Source organism: Anolis sagrei, chromosome 9 (assembly GCF_037176765.1).
Source record: "Anolis sagrei isolate rAnoSag1 chromosome 9, rAnoSag1.mat, whole genome shotgun sequence".
NCBI lineage: Eukaryota > Metazoa > Chordata > Lepidosauria > Squamata > Dactyloidae > Anolis > Anolis sagrei.
Genome location: NC_090029.1, coordinates 1,587,273 through 1,611,922, shown reverse-complemented (window position 1 = coordinate 1,611,922; position 24,650 = coordinate 1,587,273). Strand labels below are relative to the sequence as shown.

Genomic DNA, 24,650 nt, shown 5'->3' with positions numbered 1-24,650 from the left:
CATCATGTGTTGTTGGTCGCGGTACGGAAATTACGGTGCGCCTTAAGATCAATGGCATCTTACGGTTGATTTATTTATTTGTTGTGTCAGGGCAACCAGTGAATTGTATTACATTTCTAACAGAACAAAACAAACAGACAAAATACAAAATTCGCAAGCTTGGTAGTAGATTAAATGTCCTTTGACCAGTCTCTGTCCCCTTGGAGTGCTTCTGGTGTTGCCGCAAGGAGGTCCTCCCTTGTGCATCATGTGGCAGGGCTCAGGGTGCATTGCAGCAGGGGGTCAGTGGTTGGGTCTTCTCCGCACTCGCATGTCCAGGATTCCACTCTGTGGCCCCATTTCTTGAGGTTGGCTCTGCATCTCGTGGTGCCAGAGCGCAGTCTGTTCAGCGCCTTCCAAGTCGCCCCGTCTTCTTCTGTGTGCCCAGGGGGGAGTCTCTCATCTGGTATCAGTTCTGGGTTTGAGCCTGCCACTTTTGGACTCTTGCTTGCTGAGGTGTTCCAGCTAGTGTCTCTGTAGATCTTAGAAAACTATCGTTGACATGCTGGCTGATACCCAAAGTAGGGATGAGCTGGAGATGTCTCTGCCTTGGTCCTTTCACTATTGGCTGCCACTTCCCGGCGGATGTCAGGTGGTGCAATACCGGCTAAGCAGTGTAATTTCTCCTGTGGTGTAGGGCGCAGACACCCCGTGATAATGCAGCATGTCTCATTAAGAGCCACATTCACTGTTTTAGCGTGGTGAGATGTGTTCCACACTGGGCATGCATACTCAGCAGCAGAGTAGCACAGCGCAAGGGCACATGCCTTCACTGTGTCTGGTTGTGATCCCCAGGTTGTGCCAGTCAGCTTTCGTATAATATTGTTTCTAGCACCCACTTTTTGCTTGATATTCAGGCAGAGCTTCTTGTAAGTCAGAGCACGGTCCAGAGTGACTCCTCCCAGGTACTTGTGCGCTGCAATGCTCCAGTGGGATTCCTTCCTTCCCAGGTAATAATCCTCAGAGCTCAGGATGCTTGTCTGTTCTTGAGATGAAAGGCACATGTCTGTGTTTTAGATGGGTTGGGGATCAGCTGGTTTTCCCTGTAATAGGCAGTAAGGGCACCTAGAGCTTCAGAGAGCTTCTGTTCAACCATCTCAAAGCTCCCTGCTTGAGCGGTGATGGCACGATCATCAGCATAGATGAAGCTCTCTGTCCCTTCTGGCAGTGGCTGGTCATTTGTGTAGATGTTGAACATGGATGGCGCAAGCACGCTCCCCTGAGGCAGGCCGTTCTTCTGTTTCCGCCATCTGCTTCTCTGGCCCTGGAACTCAACAAAAAAGCTCCTGTTTTGTAGCAGTTTTCCTATGAGGCGGGTGAGGTGGTCTTCCTTTGTGAGATTAGACATTTTTCTCAGGAGGAGGCAGTGGTTCACAGTATCATAAGCTGCATAGTGCAAGGTCAGATGTCTTCACTGTGTCTGATTGCGATCTCCAGGTTGTGCCAGTCAGCTTTTGTATGATATTGTTTCTAGCACCCACTTTTTGCTTGATGTTCAGGCAGTGCTTCTTGTAGGTCAGAGCACGGTCCAGAGTGACTCCTCCCAGGGATTCGGGTGTGCTGCAATGCTCCCGTGAGATTCCTTCCCAGGTAATCATCCTCAGAGCTCGGGATGCTTGTCTGTTCTTGAGATGAAAGGCACATGTCTGTGTTTTAGATGGGTTGGGGATCAGCTGCCTTTCCCTGTAATAGGCAGTAAGAGCACCTAGAGCTTCGGAGAGCTTCTGTTACACCGTCTCAAAGCTCCCTGCTTGAGCGGTGATGGCACGATCATCAGCATAGATGAAGCTCTCTGTCCCTTCTGGCAGTGGCTGGTCATTTGTGTAGATGTTGGACATGGATGGAGCAAGCACGCTCCCCTGAGGCAGGCCGTTCTTCTGTTTCCGCCATCTGCTTCTCTGGCCCTGGAACTCAACAAAAAAGCTCCTGTTTTGTAGCAGGTTTCCTATGAGGCGGGTGAGGTGGTCGTCCTTTGTGAGATTATATATATATGATATATGATTAGGAATCAGTTGGTTTTCCCTGTAATAGGCAGCAAGAGCACCTAGAGCTTCGGAATGCTTCTGTTCTACCATCTCGAAGCTTCCTGCTTGAGCAGTGATGGCACGATCATCAGCATAGATGATCTCTGTCCCTTCTGGTAGTGGCTGGTCATTTGTGTAGATGTTGGACATGGATGGAGCAAGCACGCTCCCCTGAGGCAGGCCGTTCTTCTGTCTCCGCCATCTACTTCTCTGGCCCTGGAACTCAACAAAGAAGCTCCTGTTTTGTAGCTTTTGTAGGGAGACAGATAAATAGATACAGAGAGACAGACCGACAGAGATGTCCAATTGAAGAGATGCAATACCGCTGAGAGTTTTTAAACAAATGCAAGCTCTTCCTGAGAATTTCCTTTACTTTGTTTATTGAGAAAAAGTATTACATTTAAAAAAATGGAATTATTTTCTACAGAGAAAGCTTTCTGGAACTCAGGCACAGCTCTTCCTCTCCTCCGGAGTGCCAGAGGGACCACTGATAACGGGGCGAAGGGCCCTAAGTCAGCATGGCTCTTCCCCAGAATCACTCCTGCCCTTGAATTATGTGTCGAATCCTTTCAGCATCTTCTTCCAGATTTTTATTGGAAGGTTCGATTTTGAGTGCAGCAATATAATCTTGGAGGCCTAGGGGAAAGGCAGCACACACCTATTGTAATGATACGGCACATTCTACTTTATTGTGAAAGCAGAATGGGCATTGACTTCTAAGCATCTTTACTTTGTACAATGTGCCCAATGCTACTGATTTTCCAAGCGGGAATCCTAAAGGAAGACCAGAAATGGCTACACTCTTCTTGGCACAATAATAAAAGGAGGGGAAAGGTCCGTGATGGTGAACCTATGACACGTGTTTCAGCACTGACACACATGGCTATTTTTGATGACACGTGGCCACATGCGGCCGCATACAGAGAAGTACACCTTACAAGAGCCAATCTAATTCCATCCTTAAATTTGTAAAAGGCTCTACACATTTAACATATGCACCTTTGAGCATTGTTCACTCCATAACTCAGCATGGAATAGACATTTTTCTTATTTAAACTATAAATATTGCAAAAATATGTGTGTTTTTTTTTCTCAAAGTTGACACCCCACCCAAGTTATGCTCAGGTTTTTGGCAAATTTTGACACACCAAGCTCAAAAAGTTGCCCATCACTGCCCTAGGTGGTGGTTACACACTGTAGGAAGATTTGGCATGATAACACCACAGAATAAGACTAAGAACAACAACAACAGTATGTAACACTAACAACAACACTACGAAACACTAACAATAACACTTTGTAACACTATTATTTTGTTCCTGCGTTATAAATGTCAATTCCTAATTGGTTCGATCACAAAAATATGGGAAATGTTTGTCTTTGCAAGAGGGACATCCTGCAGCACATTTTGCAATAGTTTTACAAGGGACTAGTGTTCACAATGGATCAAGCCACAAAAAAGTTTTGAAATGGAAGTGGAAATGATGTCCAATAAATTAAGAATTTCAACACTTAACACTATAGGTCTAGGAAAGGTAACTAAGACAAGGCGGATTGAAGCCCTACTGAAGAAGGACACAACGGATGTTATCTTCTTACAGGAAACACACCAGAATAAACCGGGTTTGAATGAATTAAAATCAAGTTGGATAAGGAGCTATGAAAAATCCTTTGGGTCATCAAAATCAAGAGGTGTAGCTATAATAATTGCAAAGAAATGTAATTTTGTCATAAACAAGGTATTGAAAGATGAGGAAGGTTGATATATAATAATGTATGGTGAAATAGGGGAGGATAAATTTGTTGTTCATTCGTTCAGTCGCCTCCGACTCTTCGTGACCTCACGGACCAGCCCACGCCAGAGCTCCCTGTCGGCCGTCACCACCCCCAGCTCCTTCAAGGTCAGTCCAGTCACTTCAAGGATGCCATCCATCCACCTTGCCCTTGGTCGGCCCCTCTTCCTTTTACCTTCTACTTTCCCCAGCATAATTGTCTTCTCTAGGCTTTGCTGTCTCCTCATGATGTAGCCAAAGTTCTTCAACTTTGTCTCTCGTCTCCTTCCCTCCAATGAGCATCCAGGCTTTATTTCCTGGAGGATGGACTGGTTGGATCTTCTCGCAGTCCAAGGCACTCTCAGAACTTTCCTCCAACACTACAGCTCAAAAGCCTCGATCTTCCTTCGCTCAGCCTTCCCTCAGGTCCAGCTCTCACCTCCGTAGGTGACTACAGGGAAGACCATGGCTTGGACTAGGCAATGGATCTTGGTTGCCAGTCTGATGTCTCTACTCTTTACTATTTTATCGAGATTGGACATTGCTCTCCTCCCAAGAAGGAAGCGTCTTCTGATTTCCTGGCCACAGTCTGCATCTGCATTAATCTTTGCACCTAGAAATACAAAGTCTGTCACGGCCTCCACATTTTCTCCCTCTATTTCCCAGTTGTCAATCATTCTTGTGGCCATCATCTTGGTTTTTTTGACGTTTAGCTGCAACCCGGCTTTTGCGCTTTCTTCTTTCACCTTGATTAGAAGGCTCCTCAGCTCCTCCTCGCTTTCGGCCACCAGAGTGGTGTCATCTGCATATCTGAGGTTGTTAATGTTTCTTCCAGCCATTTTCACCCCAGCTTTGCACTCATCCAGCCCCGCATGTCTTCGCATGATGTGTTCTGCATACACGCTAAAGAGGTTGGGTGAGAGTATGCAGCCTTGCCAGACGCCTTTCCCAATCTTGAACCAGTCTGTTGTTCCGTGGTCAGTTCTGACTGTTGCTCCCTGGTTCTCGTATAGATTCCTCAGGAGAGAGACAAGGTGGCTTGGGATGCCCATCCCACCAAGGACTTGCCACAATTTGTTATGATCCACACAGTCAAAGGCTTTCCAATAGTCAATGAAGCAGAAATAGATGTTTTTCTGGAACTCCCTGCCTTTCTCCATTCTCCAGCATCCGGATATTGGCAATCTGGTCTCTGGTTCCTCTGCCTTTTCTAAACCCAGCTTGAACATCTGGCAACTCTCGCTCCATGTCTGGCTGGAGTCTTCCTTGCAGGATCTTGAGCATTACCTTCCTGGCATGATGAGAAATAAGGGCCACTGTACGGAAGTTTGAGCAGTCTCAAACTTCCGTACGTAACTTCCGATAAATAGGTATTAGTAAATGTATACGCACCAAATGTAAAACAGCAAGAATTTTATGAAGACGTGCTAGATCAAATAGAGAACTATCACCAACAAAATGTAATATTTGGAGGGGACTGTAATTGTTATATGGATCAAAAAAAAAGATAAAACTACACAGGATAAGGATAAGATACTTTTTTTATCTAATAGCAGCCGCAAGGATGACGCTAGCGAAAGCATGGAAAACAAAAGAAATATGTATTGTCGAAGGCTTTCATGGCCGGGTAAAGACGTGTCCCTTGTTTATAACTGTTTTAACTGTTGTTTAATTATGATTGTTAATTTGATGTTCGGCATCTAACGATTGCCTATTGTAAAGCCACCCTGAGTTCCCCCTCGGGGGTGAGAAGGACGGAGTACAAATGCTTGAAATAAATAAATAATACACAATGTCTTTCCTTTTGTGTATGTTTTTCGCCGCTTTGAGTCCCGACGCTGGAGAAAAGCAGGATGGAAATAAATAAATAATTTTTTAAAAAATCATAAGAGAAATGTAACATTCCCCTTACCTTCAGCATACAATTCCAGTTCGCAGAAGGCCGTCCCACGCCGGACATGAGCCTTTGCCCTGGCCTTTGCGTTGTCAGGGACGGGAGGAGTCAATAAATCCAAAGCCTTGGGAATAATAATAATAATAATAATAATAATAATAATTTCCTGCTTGTTCTTGTGCCTCAAGGCTTTAGAACAGGCATGGGCCAACTTCAACATCACTTGGGAGCCCCTCAATATATACAATATAATAATATATAGAAATTATAACATTGTAATGCAATAATGCTAATATATATAATGTTTTTGTCGTGTCAGGAGTGACTTAAGAAACTGCAAGTTTCTTAGGGAAAAGGTCCACAAGGCTAAAGCATAAAACAAGCCCAGGCTTGCCAGGGACATTAAAAACAACAAAAGGGTTTATTTTCTTATGTCAGTAGAAAAAGGAAAAACAAGGAGGCGATAGGGCAGCGTTTCTCAACCTGGGGGTCGCGACCCCTGGAAGGGTCGCAAGGGGGTTCAAAGGGGTTACCAAAGACATCAGAAAACACAGTATTTTCTGTTGGTCATGGGGGTTCTGTGTGCCAAGTTTGGCCCAATTCTATTGTTGGTGGAGTTCAGAATACTCTTTGATTGTAGGTGAACTGTGAATCCCAGCAACTACAAGGTCTATTTTCCGCAAACTCCACCATGTTCACATTTGGGCATATTGAGCCAAGTTTGGTCCATATTCATAATTGTTTCAGTCCATCATGCTCTCTGGATGTAAGTGAACTACAACTCCCAAACTCAAGGTCAATGCCCACCAAACCCTCCCAGTATTTTCTGTTGTTCATGGGAGTTCTGTGTGCCAAGTTTGGTTCAATTCCATCGTTGATGGAGTTCAGAATGCTCTTTGATTGTAGGTGAACTATAAATCCCAGCAACTACAACTCCCAAATACAAAATCGTAATTTTTTGAGTGATAGTCACTCCTTGTGTTGTGAGACGTTTTGTTGCCAAATTTGGTGTGATTTCGTTCATTGGTTCTTTTGTTTTTAAGGTACTCATGACGCACAGAGCATTTTTATAGATATAGATTGTAATATAATAATACGAATATATTAAATATGGTACTACTGATAATATAGAATCCTAGAGTTGGAAGAGACCTCGTGGGCCATCCAGTCCAATCCCACTCTGCCAAGAAGCAGGAATATTGCATTCAAAGCACCCCCGACAGATGGCCATCCAGCCTCTGTTTAAAAGCTTCCAAAGAAGGAGCCTCCACCACACTCCGGGGCAGAGAGTTCCACTGCTGAACGGCTCTCACAGTCAGGAAGTTCTTAGAATCATAGAATAAAAGCACAGAATCCTAGAGTGGGAAGAGACCTCATGGGCCATCCAGTCCAACCCCATTCTGCCAAGAAGCAGGAATATTGCATTCAAATCACCCCTGACAGATGGCCATCCAGCCTCTGTTTCAAAGCTTCCAAAGAAGGAGCCTCTACCACACTCCGTGGCAGAGAGTTCCACTGCTGAACGGCTCTCACAGTCAGGAAGTTCTTCCCCATGTTCAGATGGAATCTCCTCTCTTGTAGTTTGAAGCTACATTATATATATAATAATATATAATGATATACTATTTTATTATTGTATATTTGTGTATTTTAAGTTGTAATGTTTTTAATTGAGAGATAAAGCAGGATATAAACAAACGAACAAACAAACTTCGCCCCTCCCTCCAGATATTTTGGACTTCAATTCACACAATTCCTAACAGCTTACTGGCTGTTAGGAATTGTGGGAATTGAAGTCCAAAATCATAGAATCATAGAATCATAGAATCCTAGAGTGGGAAGAGACCTTGTGGGCCATCCAGTCCAACCCCATTCTGCCAAGAAGCAGGAATATTGCTTTCAAATCACCCCTGACAGATGGCCAACCAGCCTCTGTTTCAAAGCTTCCAAAGAAGGAGCCTCCACCACACTCTGGGGCAGAGAGTTCCACTGCTGAACGGCTCTCAGCCCTGGAGAGAGGGCTGAAGTTGGCCCACGCCTGCTTTAAAATATCTGTTAGAGAAGACATCAATAGCCCGTACCTTGGAGGCGTCTTCGATGGCCTTGTGCAGGTTCCTCAGCCTCAGGTGGCAGGCAGCTCTGTTCAGGTACAAGGCCGGGATCCGGCTGTTGATGCGAATCGCCAGGTTGTAGGCATTGACCGCCGCCAGGTAGTTTCCTGTTGCAAACATTTTGCTAAACACAGAAAAGCTGCGTAAACAGAAGGCTCGGCCGCCAGCCAAAGCACATAGAGCGGCCCATAGTTATTATTGCCTCCGAACCAAAGCAAGGCCATTCCCACCTGAGACGTAGGAACTCACTTTCCCTTGTCTTTCAGCCAGTCGGGGTCCTTCTCCTCTTCTCGTAAATCCTCAATCTCTGCAGCGGCGGCGTCAATCATGCGGCGGGCCTCTGCTTGTTTGCGCAGCCACTGGAAATAAATGAACAAACGAGAGGGAGATGCAATGGTCATTTCGGTCATTTGATTGTGCTTTTTCTTGCATGGTAAAAGGTGGCTGGAATAGATGGCCCTACTATAGGAGTCTATGGCTCGATGACAGGCTGGGTGGCCATCTGCTGGGAGGACTTTGATGTTGTCCTTCCTGGCAGAAGGGGGTTGGACTGGATGGCCTTTGAGGATCCCTTCCAAATCTATGATTCTATGACAGGCTGGAAGGCACTCTGTCGGGGATGCTTTGATTGCGCTTTTTCTTGCATGGCAAAAGGGGGTTGGAGTACATGGCCGATGCAGTCTCTTCCTACTCTATTATTATTATTATTATTATTATTATTATTATTATTATTATTAGGAGCCCCCAGTGACGCAGTGGGTTGAACCCCTGTGCCAGCAGGACTGAAGACCGACAGGTCGCAGGTTCGAATCCGGGGAGAGGCAGATGAGCTCCCTCTATCAGCTCCAGCTCTTCATGCGGGGACATGAGAGAAGCCTCCCAAAAGGATGATAAAAACATCAAATCATCCAGGCGTCCCCTGGGCAACGTCCTTGCAAACGGCCAATTCTCTCACACTAGGAGTCACTCCTGACACGAGAAAAAATTATTATTATTATTATTATGGCTGGATGGCCATCTGTCCGGGTTGTTTTGATCATACTTTTCCTGCATGGCAAAAGGGGTTGGAATAGATGAAGTTAATTAATTAATTAATAATAATAATAATTATTATTATTATTATTATTGAAACTGGATGGCCATCTGCCAGGGATGCTTTGATTGTGCTTTTCCTGCATGAAGGCAGAAGGGTGTTGGAATAGACGGGCCATGTGGTCTCTTCCAACTCGATTATTATTATTATCATCATCATTATTATTATTATCGTATTGTCGAAGGCTTTCATGGCCAGAATCACTGGGTGGTTGTAGGTTTTTTTCAGGCTATATGGCTATGGTCTAGACTCAGGCTCTGCAGACTCCTTCAACCAGAGAAGTCAGCCATAGCAGAGCACCTGATGAACCAACCTGGACACAGCATTTGATTTGAGAACACAGAAATGCTGGACCACTCTCACAACCATCATGTCAGGCTACACAGAGAAGCCATTGAAATACACAAGAAGCATGTGGGCAATTTCAACAGAAAGGAGGAAACCATGAAAATGAACACAATCTGGCTACCAGTATTAAAAAAAACTCTAAAATTACAACAGCACAACAACAGAGAGGAAACAAAGAAGGACATCTAATCACCTCTCAACAAAAGATTGCCCCAGGCACTGCCAGGCCATCAAATGCTAATCAAGGTGATCAGTTGAAACATTCACACCTCGCTTCAGCAGACAAGAGTCCTTTGTCCCACCCTGGTCATTCCACAGATATATAAACCCAATTTTCCTAGTTCCAATAGACCTCACTACCTCTGAGGATGCTTGCCATAGATGCAGGCGAAACGTCAGGAGAGAATGCTTCTAGATCATGGCCATATAGCCCGGTAAAACCTACAATTATTATTATTGTTGAAGCCGGATGGCCACCTGTGGGGTTGCTTTGATTGTGCTTGTCCTACATGCATCCCTGGAATCGCCCTGTCCCCTGCCTGCTGACCTCCTCCTCTTCGGGGGCCCGGGACTCCCTGCTGGCTGTGGGGAAGGCCCGAGGGGTGAAGGCGACCTCAATGCTCCCGGCTGGACGCGGGGCAGGCAGGTCCTCTGCCTTTAGCTTGTCCAAAAACATGTTTACTGAGTTCCTTCCTGCGGGGAAAAGAGGTGGAAAAGAGAGCCATGAGGAGAGGCGGGTAAGTATTATGATTATGATTATGATTATTGGAAACACAACAAGATGAGTCCACAGCAAACAAGATCACTCTGCTGGCTGTTGTATTGGATCACACGTCGGACACGTCCCAAGTGTCTAGGACCATGTGATGTATGGGCAAATAATGCGTGCAGATCCGAGCAGGTAACCTTTTGCAACTGACAGGTGGCAATTTTGTCAGCGCAATTGTTTTTAAGTGCAGGCCAAGGTCATTAGGCACTGCACCCAGTGTGCCAATTATAATCATTATCATCATTACTATTATTATTATTATTATATTATTATTATTATTATTATTATTATTATTATTATTATTATTATTTGAAACACAACAAGATGAGTCCACAGCAAACAAGATCACTCTGCTGGCTGTTGTATTGGATCACACGTCGGACACGTCCCAAGTGTCTAGGACCATGTGATGTATGGGCAAATAATGCGTGCAGATCCGAGCAGGTAACCTTTTGCAACTGACAGGTGGCAATTTTGTCAGCGCAATTGTTTTTAAGTGCAGGCCAAGGTCATTAGGCACTGCACCCAGTGTGCCAATTATAATCATTATCATCATTACTATTATTATTATTATTATTATATTATTATTATTATTATTATTATTTGAAACACAACAAGATGAGTCCACAGCAAACAAGATCACTCTGCTGGCTGTTGTATTGGATCACACGTCGGACACGTCCCAAGTGTCTAGGACCATGTGATGTATGGGCAAATAATGCGTGCAGATCCGAGCAGGTAACCTTTTGCAACTGACAGGTGGCAATTTTGTCAGCGCAATTGTTTTTAAGTGCAGGCCAAGGTCATTAGGCACTGCACCCAGTGTGCCAATTATAATCATTATCATCATTACTATTATTATTATTATTATATTATTATTATTATTATTATTTGAAACACAACAAGATGAGTCCACAGCAAACAAGATCACTCTGCTGGCTGTTGTATTGGATCACACGTCGGACACGTCCCAAGTGTCTAGGACCATGTGATGTATGGGCAAATAATGCGTGCAGATCCGAGCAGGTAACCTTTTGCAACTGACAGGTGGCAATTTTGTCAGCGCAATTGTTTTTAAGTGCAGGCCAAGGTCATTAGGCACTGCACCCAGTGTGCCAATTATAATCATTATCATCATTACTATTATTATTATTATTATATTATTATTATTATTATTATTATTATTATTATTATTATTATTATTTGAAACACAACAAGATGAGTCCACAGCAAACAAGATCACTCTGCTGGCTGTTGTATTGGATCACACGTCGGACACGTCCCAAGTGTCTAGGACCATGTGATGTATGGGCAAATAATGCGTGCAGATCCGAGCAGGTAACCTTTTGCAACTGACAGGTGGCAATTTTGTCAGCGCAATTGTTTTTAAGTGCAGGCCAAGGTCATTAGGCACTGCACCCAGTGTGCCAATTATAATCATTATCATCATTACTATTATTATTATTATTATTATATTATTATTATTATTATTATTATTTGAAACACAACAAGATGAGTCCACAGCAAACAAGATCACTCTGCTGGCTGTTGTATTGGATCACACGTCGGACACGTCCCAAGTGTCTAGGACCATGTGATGTATGGGCAAATAATGCGTGCAGATCCGAGCAGGTAACCTTTTGCAACTGACAGGTGGCAATTTTGTCAGCGCAATTGTTTTTAAGTGCAGGCCAAGGTCATTAGGCACTGCACCCAGTGTGCCAATTATAATCATTATCATCATTACTATTATTATTATTATTATTATATTATTATTATTATTATTATTATTTGAAACACAACAAGATGAGTCCACAGCAAACAAGATCACTCTGCTGGCTGTTGTATTGGATCACACGTCGGACACGTCCCAAGTGTCTAGGACCATGTGATGTATGGGCAAATAATGCGTGCAGATCCGAGCAGGTAACCTTTTGCAACTGACAGGTGGCAATTTTGTCAGCGCAATTGTTTTTAAGTGCAGGCCAAGGTCATTAGGCACTGCACCCAGTGTGCCAATTATAATCATTATCATCATTACTATTATTATTATTATTATATTATTATTATTATTATTATTATTATTATTATTATTATTATTATTTGAAACACAACAAGATGAGTCCACAGCAAACAAGATCACTCTGCTGGCTGTTGTATTGGATCACACGTCGGACACGTCCCAAGTGTCTAGGACCATGTGATGTATGGGCAAATAATGCGTGCAGATCCGAGCAGGTAACCTTTTGCAACTGACAGGTGGCAATTTTGTCAGCGCAATTGTTTTTAAGTGCAGGCCAAGGTCATTAGGCACTGCACCCAGTGTGCCAATTATAATCATTATCATCATTACTATTATTATTATTATTATTATATTATTATTATTATTATTATTATTTGAAACACAACAAGATGAGTCCACAGCAAACAAGATCACTCTGCTGGCTGTTGTATTGGATCACACGTCGGACACGTCCCAAGTGTCTAGGACCATGTGATGTATGGGCAAATAATGCGTGCAGATCCGAGCAGGTAACCTTTTGCAACTGACAGGTGGCAATTTTGTCAGCGCAATTGTTTTTAAGTGCAGGCCAAGGTCATTAGGCACTGCACCCAGTGTGCCAATTATAATCATTATCATCATTACTATTATTATTATTATTATATTATTATTATTATTATTATTATTATTATTATTATTATTATTTGAAACACAACAAGATGAGTCCACAGCAAACAAGATCACTCTGCTGGCTGTTGTATTGGATCACACGTCGGACACGTCCCAAGTGTCTAGGACCATGTGATGTATGGGCAAATAATGCGTGCAGATCCGAGCAGGTAACCTTTTGCAACTGACAGGTGGCAATTTTGTCAGCGCAATTGTTTTTAAGTGCAGGCCAAGGTCATTAGGCACTGCACCCAGTGTGCCAATTATAATCATTATCATCATTACTATTATTATTATTATTATTATATTATTATTATTATTATTATTATTTGAAACACAACAAGATGAGTCCACAGCAAACAAGATCACTCTGCTGGCTGTTGTATTGGATCACACGTCGGACACGTCCCAAGTGTCTAGGACCATGTGATGTATGGGCAAATAATGCGTGCAGATCCGAGCAGGGTGGCCTTTTGCAGCTGGCAATTTTGTCAGCGCCAATTGTTTTCAAGTGCAGGCCAAGGTCTTTAGGCACTGCACCCAGTGTGCCAATCATCATCATCATTATTACTATTATTATTATTATTATTATTATTATTATTATTATTACTTGAAACACAACAAGATGTGTCCACAGCAAACAAGATCACTCTGCTGGCTGTTGTATTGGATCACACGTCGGACACTTCCCAAGTGTCTAGGACTCCGTGATGTGTCAGCGAATAATGCGTGCAGATCCCAGTAGGGTGGCCTTTTGCACCTGGCAGGTGGCAATCTTGTCAGTGCCAATTGTTTTTAAGTGCAGGCCAAGGTCTTGAGGCACTGCACCAGTGTGCCAATCAACACTGGGACCCCCTTGACTGGCTTGTGCCAGAGACTTTGCAGTTTGATCTTTAAATCCTCATATCATGTCAGCTTTTCCAGTTATTTCTCTTCAATCCTGCTGTCGCCTGGGATTGAAACATCCACAATCCATACTTTGTTTTTCCCTACAATCGTGAGGTCAGGAGTCTTGTGCTCCAAAACTATTGTCAGTCTGAATTTGGAAGTCCTGGAGTAGCTTGACGTGTCCGTTTTCCATAACTTTCTCTGGCTTGAGGTCCCACCAGTTCTTTGTCGCAGGCAGATGGTCTTTGTGGCATAGGTTCCAATGAATCATCTGAGCAACTGTGTTGTGCCTCTGCTTGTAGTCTGTCTGTGCAATCTTCTTGCAGCAGCTCAGGATGGGATCTATTGTTTCATTTGTTTCCTTGCAGAGTCTACACTTGGGATCTGTCGCCGACTTTTCAATCCTGGCTCGGATGGCCTTGGTTCGAATGGCTTGTTCTTGGGCTGCCAGAATCAGGCCCTCCTTTGTCTCCTTTTTCAGAGTTCCATTTGTGAGCCACAGCCATGTTTTTTCTTTGTCTATTTTGCCCTCAATTATTTTTATTATTATTATCATTATTACTTGGTTTTTCTGTTAGTCAGTTCATAACCAAAATATATATCTTAATAGGAAGCTTTTTTTTAAAAGGAAAAGAGAAAGCCCATTTTGGTTACAGTCATGGAGTGAGAAGCCATTTCTACCTCTGTCTGTTTTGTTCCTATTGGAAGAGTTGGATTTCCCTGTCTCTGGATTCTTTCTCTTTTCATGATGCGCCTTCTGCTCTTCTTTTGCCTCCTTTGGCCTCTCCTTCTGCCTCTTCCACCTCTCGATCTCCGCATTGGCTTTCCTTCGCTCCTCTTCTTTGCAATCTTCTATTCTTTTCCTCTCTGCTTCTTCCAGCTGTTTGGAAAGACAAGGATTATATATTTATTACCAGCTGTAGTGAAATTGCTACTCTATGTTAAAGTTTTGATGTATAGCTCTATGTTTACATATGGTAGATAGGGAAGAATAGGTACAGACAGGGTAGCAACAGCAGAGATGGGATTCATTTGAATATGTGAAGCCGATTGGTCATATGCAGATTAGTGTAGGCCCAGGATCTGAAAAGGCTGCTAGGCCAAAATGACAGTTGGGGAGAGCAGAGCAGTTATGAAGATGTGTTAAAGACTTCTGATATAGAGAGAGTTAGTTAAATAGAGCTCGAGTTTTAAGGAACATAAAGAAGGCTAGTGTTGCCTTAGTTCAGAATATAATTCAGCCAAGAGTGTGTGAAGCAAGTAACATGTTTGTGAATTTGAAACATTGATAGTGTTGCAACCCAGATCAGGAAACGAGACCATGAGATTAAATCCACCACACTTGATAATCCTTTTTTATTGATGAAAAATGGTTACAAAATAGAGGAAAATGCAAAGTCAAAATGCCACAGTAAAACTCAGCAGTCAGGAATATCTCTGAACTAGATCAAAATTCCAAAAGTAACACTATAAAAACCTGGAACCTGTTAGCACTAAACCGTACTTGGAAACTAGAAGCCTCTGGGAATGCAGGCCATGGGAACCGGGAAATCTGCCAAGGTAATGCCTCAGTCTAAACGATGCTTGATCTAACGAGACAGCCTGGGGAGAGACACTTAAAACTAAAGAAACTGTTTCAAGACATGCCTCCAGGCTTGGAAGCCTCCTTTTCCTTTTCTACTTGACCTTCGCAGGCTCTGTGATTCACTCCTGTTTTTCCAAACTCTTCTATCGTCATTAAAAAAGGCAGGTGTTAGCTCCTCTGGAGAATTATCACCGCTTGATTCTGAAACATTCTCATCAGGATGTGTAGTTTCACTTTCCCAGCCACTGCCCTCAGAATCAACAGTTTCCAAACCATCAGGGGAAAATACATGTTCAGTAGTCTGTTCAGTTGCATCAGGAAATACAATCAAAGAATTAGGTTCAGGTTCACATGGAGGCTGAGGGTCAGGCTCCCACAAAGGCTGAACCCCAACAGATAGTTTATTCAGAAAAGTTAATGATACTGACTGTAAGCCTCAAGATTGCAACAAAACACAAATGTAACCACAAGCGTTGGAGCCAGAAGTTATAAATAAACTGTGTTACTTTGTTATACACAAGAGTGTTTCATTGCCTGCGATATAAAGTACAAAGGTTTAACAGCACACAGAAAGTCCCAGCCAATATAAAAGAAGAAACTGAATCAGTGTAAGGCAGCAAAGAGGTTTTTTTAAAAGAGGAAATAGTCTCTCTCCCTCACCTCACCAGCCTATCGTTGTCATCATCGTCATCATCACCATCCATGTATATTTTGGTGATGAACTGACTCACAGAAACACATAACAACAACAACAACAACAACAACTTGTGCCACAAATACCATATGCCTGTGACAAAGAATTGATGGGATCACAAGCTTGAAAAAGTTACACAAAATGAACACATCAAACTGTTAGAGACCCTAAATTGGGTCTTCTTAGGTCTATGTCACGGGAGCACGTAAGGAAGGAGACAGTCCCAAAAAAAGATCAAAACACAAGGTTTATTTTAGTTTCTTCATGAAGAAGACAGACAGCCTGGCAGCATATGCGGATGCTACCCTTCAAGTGACTGCCGCGCCCCCCTTGGCTTTTGTACACGGCATATATACACACACACACACACATACACAGAGAGAGAGTTTTTAGAGGGCTAAATAGTATTTAAACTGTTTATTTGTGTTTACAATATTGTGCTATTTTGTACTATTAATTGATATGTGATTATTGTCTGTGTTATACCATTTATTTGTTATATCATGTATTTGGTTGTTTTTGCTGTAAGCCGCCTCAAGTCCCTTCGGGAAAAGGGCGAGGGATATAAATAAAGCTTATTATTATTATTATTATTATTATTATTATTATTATTATATTATTACTACTAGCTGTACCCACCACGTGTTGCTGTGGCCAACCTTCCCTCCTTCTTTCTCTCCTTTCTTTCTCTCCTTCCTCTTTCTTTCCTTCCCTCTTTTCCTTTCCCTCCTTCTCTACCTTTCTTTCTTTCCTTCTCTCTTTCCCGCTTTCTCCCCCTCTTTCCTTCCTTCTCTACCCTTCTTTTTTTCCTTCTTTATCTCCTTCCTTCCTTCTCTACCCTTCTTTCTTTCCTTCCTTCTCTCCTTACTTCTCTACCCTCCTTTCTTTCCTTCTTTATCTCCTTCCCTCCTTTCTCTACCCTTCTTTCTTTCCTTCTCTCCTTCCCTCTTTCTCTCCCTCCTTCTCTCCTTCCTTCCTTCTCTACCCTTGTTTTTTTCCTTCCTTCTTTCCTTCCCTCCTTCCTTCTCTACCCTTCTTTCTTTCTTTCTTTCCTTCCTTCTCTCCTTCTTTCTCTACCCTTCTTTCTTTCCTTCTCTCCTTCCCTCTTTCTCTCCCTCCTTCTCTACCCTTGTTTTTTCCTTCCTTCTCGCCTTCCCTCCTTCCTTCTCTACCCTTCTTTCTTTTTCCTTCTTTCTCTCCTTCCCTCCTTCTTTCTCTATCCTTCTTTCTTTCCTTCTCTCCTTCCCTCTTTCTCTCCCTCCTTCTCTACCCTTGTTTTTTCCTTCCTTCTTGCCTTCCCTCCTTCCTTCTCTACACTTCTTTCTTTCTTTCCTTCCTTCTCTCCTTCCCTCCTTCTTTCTCTATCCTTCTTTCTTTCCTTCTCTCCTTCCCCCTTTCTCTCCCTCCTTCTCTCCTTCCTTCCTTCTCTACCCTTGTTTTTTCCTTCCTTCTCTCCTTCCTTCCTTCTTTCCCTTCTTCTCTCCTTCCTTCCTTCCATCTATACCTTTCTTTCTTTCTTTCTTTCTTTCTTTCTTTCTTTCTTTCCTTCTCTCCTTCTTTCCTTCCTTCTTCCTTCCTCCTTTCTGTGTATGTTTTGTGTGTGTATATGCATATGTATGTGGTGTGTATGTGTGTGTATATATATATGGTTTTGTGCATGTATTTTTTGTTTTTTGTATTTTTTGTTTTTTTTGGCTTTTAAAGTCCCTTCTGCTGTGTTTTTCAGTGTTTTTATGAGTGATGGTCACTCATTGGCCTGAGAAGTTCTTGTGTCCAAATCTGGTGTCAGTTCGTCCAGTGGTTTTTGAGATCTGTTAATCCCACAAACAAACATGACATTTTTATTTATATAGATTATTATTATTATTATTATTATTATTATTATTATTATTAAAGGGTTTTTGGCTCTTCTCTGAAAGGTCCTGCTTTACTAAAAATTATGACCTCCAAAAGGCGTTTTCCCCCAAAAGGTTATGAATGGCATTTTCCAAAACGTTCAAAGTCAGGACCGCACGATCAAACAGAAAATGACACTTTCAAACCAGGAACAAGACGTTTCTCAAATGTTGTCCCATAGAGTAATATTCAGATAAGCTGCCCAATGACAAAAGGTCTCTGCGAAGGGGGATCAGAGACTGCGTGGAGATGGATGGAAGGGGATCAGTGACAGAAGAAGAAGAGGGTGCATCTACACTGGAGCTTGGCTCACCTTCATCGTGGCATCCAGGGTGAAGTGGCCCCGCTCCCTCTTCCGTGTCGCTTTGGCTTCGGCCTCGGTCGCAGCCTCTTCCTGGGCCTTGCGCACCGCTGCTTCCCGGACCCTCTGCCGCTCCGCTTTGTCCCCTGGGAAGGAGCAAGGAATAATCATAATAATTATAATAATTATTATTTATAACCCGCCCTATCTCCCCTGGGCGACTCAAGGCGGTTTCCAGAAGAAAAGTTGCATACATTCAATGCCAAAGTAAAAAACAAAATAAATCTAAACAACAAATAAATAGGTTGTTGTAGGTTTTTTTGGGCTATATGGCCATGTTCTAGAGGCATTCTCTCCTGATGTTTCGCCTGCATCCATGGCAAGCATCCACAGAGGTAGTGAGGTCTCTTGGAACTAGGAAAAAGGGTTGATATATCTGTGGAATGACCAGGGTGGGACAAAGGACTCTTGTCTGCTGGAGCTAGGGGTGAATGTTTCAACTGACCACCTTGATTCGCATATAATGGTCTGACAGTGCCTGGAGCAAACTTTTGTTGAGAGGTGATTAGATGTCCTAATCAAGGTGGTCAGTTGAAACATTCACACCTAGCTCCAGCAGACAAGAGTCCTTATTTATTTATTTATTTACTGCACTTGTAGACCGCCGTTCTCAGCCCTAGGGCGACTCACGGCGGTGTACAACATATAAAACCAGGTACAATTTACAACATAAGCAATATCACACAACAATAAACAACATCACTATCAATAATACTATTACACTAAATCATTCGCGACGTCTCATCATTGAATCACAATCCAATCTCGTTATCCATGTTCTGTTCCAATCATCATTGCCAATTGTTGTAGCACTTAGTCAAATGCCTTCTCAAACAACCACGTCTTTAGTCTCTTGCGGAATGTCATAAGGGAGGGCGCTAGTCTGATGTCCACAGGGAGGGTGTTCCACAGCCGGGGGGCCACCACCAAGAAGGCCCTATCCCTAGTCCCCGCCAGGCATGCCTGTGAGGCAGGCGGGATCGAGAGAAGGGCCTCCCCGGACGATCTCAAAGTCCTCGAGGGTTCATAGGCCGAGATGCGGTCAGACAGGTATTTTGGGCCAGAACCGTTTAGGGCTTTGTAAGCCAACACCAGCACCTTGAATTGGGCCCGGTAGCAGATCGGCAGCCAGTGGAGCTGGTACAACAAGGGCGTTGTATGCTCCCTGCGTCCCGCTCCTGTTAGTAACATGGCTGCCGCGCGCTGGACTAGCTGGAGCTTCCGGGCCGTCTTCAAGGGCAGCCCCACGTAGAGAGCGTTGCAGTAGTCAAGGCGGAATGTGACCAGAGCGTGTACTACCGTGGCCAAGTCAGACTTCCCAAGGTACGGGCGCAGCTTTGTCCCACCCTGGTCATTCCGCAGATATATAAACCCTTTTTCCTAGTTCCAAGAGACCTCACTACCTCTGAGGATGCTTGCCATAGATGCAGGCGAAACGTCAGGAGGGAATGCCTCTAGACCACGGCCATATAGCCCGAAAAAAACTTCAACAACCCAGTGATTCCAGCCATGAATGCCTTCGACAATACAACAAATAAATAGCATCAATATTTCTAACCTCCCTTTCTTGGGCAAGGTTCTAGAGCGGGTGGTTGCCTCCCAACTCCAGGGATTCCTGGATGACACCGACTATCTAGATCCATCACAGTCTGGTTTTAGACCTGGCCATGGTACTGAGACGGCTTTGGTCGCCTTGGTGGATGACCTCCGAAGAGAGCTGGACAGGGGGAGTGCGTCCCTGTTGGTTCTCCTGGATATCTCAGCGGCGTTCGATACCATTGACCATGGGTCTTGGGGCATTGCACTGCAGTGGCTCCGCTCCTTCCTGGAGGGTCGTTCCCAGTTGGTGAAGCTGGGGGATACCTGCTCGGACCCATAGCCTTTGACCTATGGGGTCCCGCAAGCTTCCATTCTAGACCTCATTCATCTCAATATCTGCTGGGTGAGGTTATCCGGAGTTTTGGAGTTGGGTGCCATCTGTACGCAGATGACACCCAACTCTACTACTCATTTCCACCGAATCCAAGGAAGCCTCCCAGACCCTGAACCAGTATCTGACGGCTGTGATGGACTGGATGAGGGCTAACAGGTTGAAGCTTAATCCAGACAAGACAGAGGTCCTCCTGGTCAATCGCGGGGCCGACCGGGGTATTGGGTGGCAATCTGTGATTGATGGCATTACACTCCCCCTGAGGGTGCAAGCCCGTAGCTTGGGAGTCCTCCTGGACTCAACGCTGTCACTTTGTGATGTGGCGGCAAAAAAAGCCAATGGGATTTTGGCCTCTATAGTGTCTAGAATCCAGGGAAGTCCTGCTCCCCATGCTCTATTCCGCCTTGGTTAGACCACGTTACCTGGAATATAGTGTCCAATTCTGGGCACCACAATTCAAGAGAGATATTGACAAGCTGGAATGTGTCCAGAGGAGGGCGACTCAAATGATCCAGGGTCTGGAGAACAAGCCCTATGAGGAGCGGCTTAAGGAGCTGGGCATGTTTAGCCTGAAGAAGAGAAGGCTGAGAGGAGGTATGATAGCCATGGATAAATATGTGAGAGGAAGCCACAGGGAGGAGGAGGGAGCAAGCTTGTTTTCTGCTTCCCTGGAGACTAGGACGCAATGGAGGAATGGCTTCAAACTCCAAGAGAAGAGATTCCATCTGAACATGAGGAAGAACTTGCTGACTGTGAGAGCTGTTTAGCAGTGGAACTCTCTGCCCTGGAGTGTGGTGGAGGCTCCTTCTTGGGAAGCTTTGAAACAGAGGCTGGGTGGCCATCTGTCAGGGGTGATTTGAATGCAATATTCCTGATTCTTGGCAGAATGGGGTTGGACTGGATGATGGCCCAGGAGGTCTCATCCAACTCAAGGATTCTAGGATTCTAGGTGTCAGCGGTGGCCGGGAGGGCCTTTCAAACATGTACGCCAGCTGCGACCATACCTCGTGAAGTCTGACTTGACCAGGGTGGTCCACGCCTTGGTTACATCCAAACTGGACTACTGCAATGCACTCTACGTGGGGCTGCCCTTGAAGATGGCCTGGAAGTTTGAACTGCTGCAACAGGGGGCAGCTGAACTATAGGGATCATACAACACCCCTATTAAAACAGCTTTATTGGCTGCCGATAAGTTGCTGAGCCAAATTCAAGGTGCAGGTCATGACCTATAAAGCCCGAAAAGGTTCGAGCCCCGCCTATCTCCGCAATCGCATCTCCTTCTATGAACTGGCACGAGCTGTAAGATCTTCCGGGGAGGCCCTCCTCTCGGTCCCATTACCGTCTCAAGTGCGGTTGGTGGGGACGAGAGAGAGGGCCTTCTCAGTGGTGGCCCCCTATCTCTGGAACGCCCTTTAGGGCCAAATGCATAAATGAAATGAAAGGCTCAGGATCTCACCTCCCTCCATGAAAAGGGACTCCCAAAGGCAGGGCTCCTGTTTGTAGAGAGTGAAGGAGACGCAGCCCTCCTCCACCCTGGCGGTGCTTCGCACATCATCGATGGGAGCCCAGAGAAGGACCTCGAAGAGGAACGGAGGGGAGCTCACCTGGGGAGACATCCATCATCATCATCCTCATCATTATATTATACTATTTATTGACTTTATTTCTATCCCACCTTCCTCCCCATAGAGGCAGAGGAGAGCTCACCTAGAGCCATTTTTATAGAAAATACAGAGTTGTGAGTTTCAAATCTCCCGCTTCCCGCCTGGCTCGAAGATGATTGGCTGGTGCGCAAACAGCTGGGAGGAAGCTTGGCCGTCCCCCGCGCGTCTGGACCTATCACAGTGCTTCTGCAGTGCGCCAGAGCCAATCAGAAGGCTCCTGCCGCCTCTGCGCTCCAGCGAATCTGAATTAATTAATTAATTTTACTTATTATTGTTAATTATTATTTACTATTTTTATTATTTGTTATTATAGTTATGATTTATGATTTACTATTTATTATTACTTGTTATTCATTATTATTGATAATAACAGTAATTTGCTATTATTTTTGTTATTTATTATTATTTACTATTATTTATATTTATTATTTATCATTTCTTATTCAGATTTAAGATTTATTATTATTAATTATTATTTAGTATTTTTATTATTTGTTATTATAGTTATGATTTACTATTTATTATTATTTGTTATTCATTATTATTGATAATAACAGTAATTTACTATTATTATTTATTTACTATTATTTATACTTACTAGTTCCAGTTATTATTAAGATTTAAGATTTATTATTATTAATTATTTAGCATTTTTATTATTTGTTGTTATAGTTATGGTTATGATTTACTATTAATTATTATTTGTTATTCATTATTATTTATAATAACAGTAATTTACTATTATTTTTATTTATTATTTACTATTATTTATATTTATTATTTATCATTTATTAAGATTTATTATTATTATTTACTATTTTTTATTATTTGTTATTATAGTTATGATTTACTATTTACTATTTTTTATTATTTGTTATTCATTATTATTTATAATAACAGTAATTTACTATTATTATTATTTATTTACTATTATTTATATTTATCATTTATCATTTATTATTAAGATTTAAGATTTATCATTATTAATTATGATTTACTATTTTTATTATTTGTTATTACAGTTATTATTTACTATTAATTATTATTTGTTATTCATTATTATTTATAATAACAGTAATTTACTATTATTATTACTTATTATTATGGAGCCTCCAGTGGCGCAGTGGGTTAAACCCCTGTGCCGGCAGGACTGAAGACTGACAGGTCGCAGATTCGAATCCCGGGAGAGGCAGATGAGCTCCCTCTATCAGCTCCAGCTCCTCATGCAGGGACATCAGAGAAGCCTCCCACAAGGATGATAAAAATATCAAATCATCCGGGCAATGTCCCCTGGGCAACGTCCTTGCAGACGGCCAATTCTCTCACACCAGAAGCGACTTGCAGTTTCTCAAGTCGCTCCTGACACGACCAAACTTATTATTTACTATTATTTACTATTATTTATTAATAATAAATAATAATAGTAAATTACTGTTATTATAAATAATAATTAATAACAAATAATAATAGTAAATAGCAAATAACAAATAATAAAATACTTAATAATTAATAATAATAAATCTTAAATCTTAATAATATAAATAATAGTAAAGAATAATAAATAATAATAGTAAATTACTGTTATTATAAATAATAATGAATAACAAATAATAGTAAATAGTAAATCATAACTATAATAACACATAATAAATATTATTTATATTTATTATTAATCATTTATTATTAAGATTTAAGATTTATTTTTATTAATTATGATTTAGTATTTTTATTATTTGTTATTATAGTTATTCATTCTTATTTATATTTATAAAAATAGTAAATAATAATTAATAAAAATAATTATAAACAAATATAAATAAGAATGAATAACTATAATAACAAATAATAAAAATACTAAATCATAATTAATAAAAATAAATCTTAAATCTTAATAATAAACGATTAATAATAAATATTTATTATGTGTTGTTATAGTTATGATTTACATTTTACTATTATTTGTTATTCATTCTTATTTATAACATCAGTAATTTACTATTATTACTATTTACTATTATTTATATATTTATTATTAAGATTTAAGATTCATTTGTATTTTTAATGATTATTTATGTACAATTCTGTATTTCCTGGCCTTGTCCCTGACCTTCAGGCACTGTCCGGAGCAGAAGACGTCGGAGCCTCGGAGGCGGCCTTCCTTCCGCACCTGGACCCTCAAATACACCGCTTCCTCCGTCTGCTCCCAGCTGTAATCGCGCACCCAAACCGGCATGGCTTCTCAATCGAGGAAGGCCTTCTAAACGGCCACGTTGCTAAGGGCCCAGCGGTTGCTCGGCAACGGTTTCTAGGAGGCGGCGCGCGCTTGCCACGCCGGGTTAGAGGCCTCCCTGCCGCGTGGCAGGCTGGGAGTCGTAGTCTTTCTGCAGAGTTTGGTGCTTCTGAATACAAGCGCCAAGGATCCCCAAAAAGACTACGACTCCCAGCCTGCCACTCGGCAGGGAGGCCTCTAACCCTGCCCGTTGCAGTTGCTTCTGCTTCTTCTCAACCAGATGCCTTCAGAAGAGACTTTATCATATTATTTCTAGCCGTCCCCTGCCACGTGTTGCTATGGCCCACATGGGGGTTCTGTGTGGGAGGTTTGGCCCAATTCTATCATTGGTGGGCTTCAGAATGCTCTGTGGTTGTAGGTGAACTATAAATCCCAGCAACTACAACTCCCAAATGTCAAGATTCTGTTTTCCCCAAACTCCACCAGTGTTCACATTTGGGCATATTGAGTATTCGTGTGGAGTTTGGTCCAGATCCATCATTGTTTGTGTCCAGATCCATCACTGGATCTGCTCTCTGGATGTAGGTGAACTACAACTCCCAAACTCAAGGTCAATGTTCACCAAACCCTTCCAGTATTTTCTGTTGGTCATGAGAGAACTGTGTGCCAAGTTTGGATTCA

General features: G+C 42.6%; 1 protein-coding gene across 1 annotated transcript; it reads right to left on the bottom strand.

Annotated features, from left to right (window-relative positions):
- Positions 1-2,426: 2,426 nt before the first annotated feature.
- On the bottom strand, positions 2,427-24,078 carry DNAAF4 (dynein axonemal assembly factor 4). The gene is made up of 9 exons (XM_060755827.2): positions 23,847-24,078; positions 21,532-21,679; positions 18,098-18,231; positions 14,291-14,489; positions 9,829-9,974; positions 8,090-8,199; positions 7,811-7,964; positions 5,748-5,853; positions 2,427-2,699 (listed from the first exon to the last, which is right to left on the bottom strand). The coding sequence occupies exons 1-9, from the start codon at positions 23,970-23,972 to the stop codon at positions 2,599-2,601; spliced, it is 1,224 nt and encodes a 407-aa protein (XP_060611810.2). The 5' UTR covers positions 23,973-24,078; the 3' UTR covers positions 2,427-2,598.
- Positions 24,079-24,650: the final 572 nt, after the last annotated feature.

Coding starts and splice junctions, on each gene's coding strand:
- DNAAF4 (XM_060755827.2), bottom strand. CDS start 23,972: ATGCCGGTTTGGGTGCGCGATTACAGCTGGGAGCAGACGGAGGAAGCG. Junction 7,965..8,089: donor TGGCTGAAAGACAAGGGAAA/GTGAGTTCCTAC, acceptor TTCTGTGTTTAG/CAAAATGTTTGCAACAGGAA. Junction 5,854..7,810: donor CCATCGAAGACGCCTCCAAG/GTACGGGCTATT, acceptor ATTATTCCCAAG/GCTTTGGATTTATTGACTCC.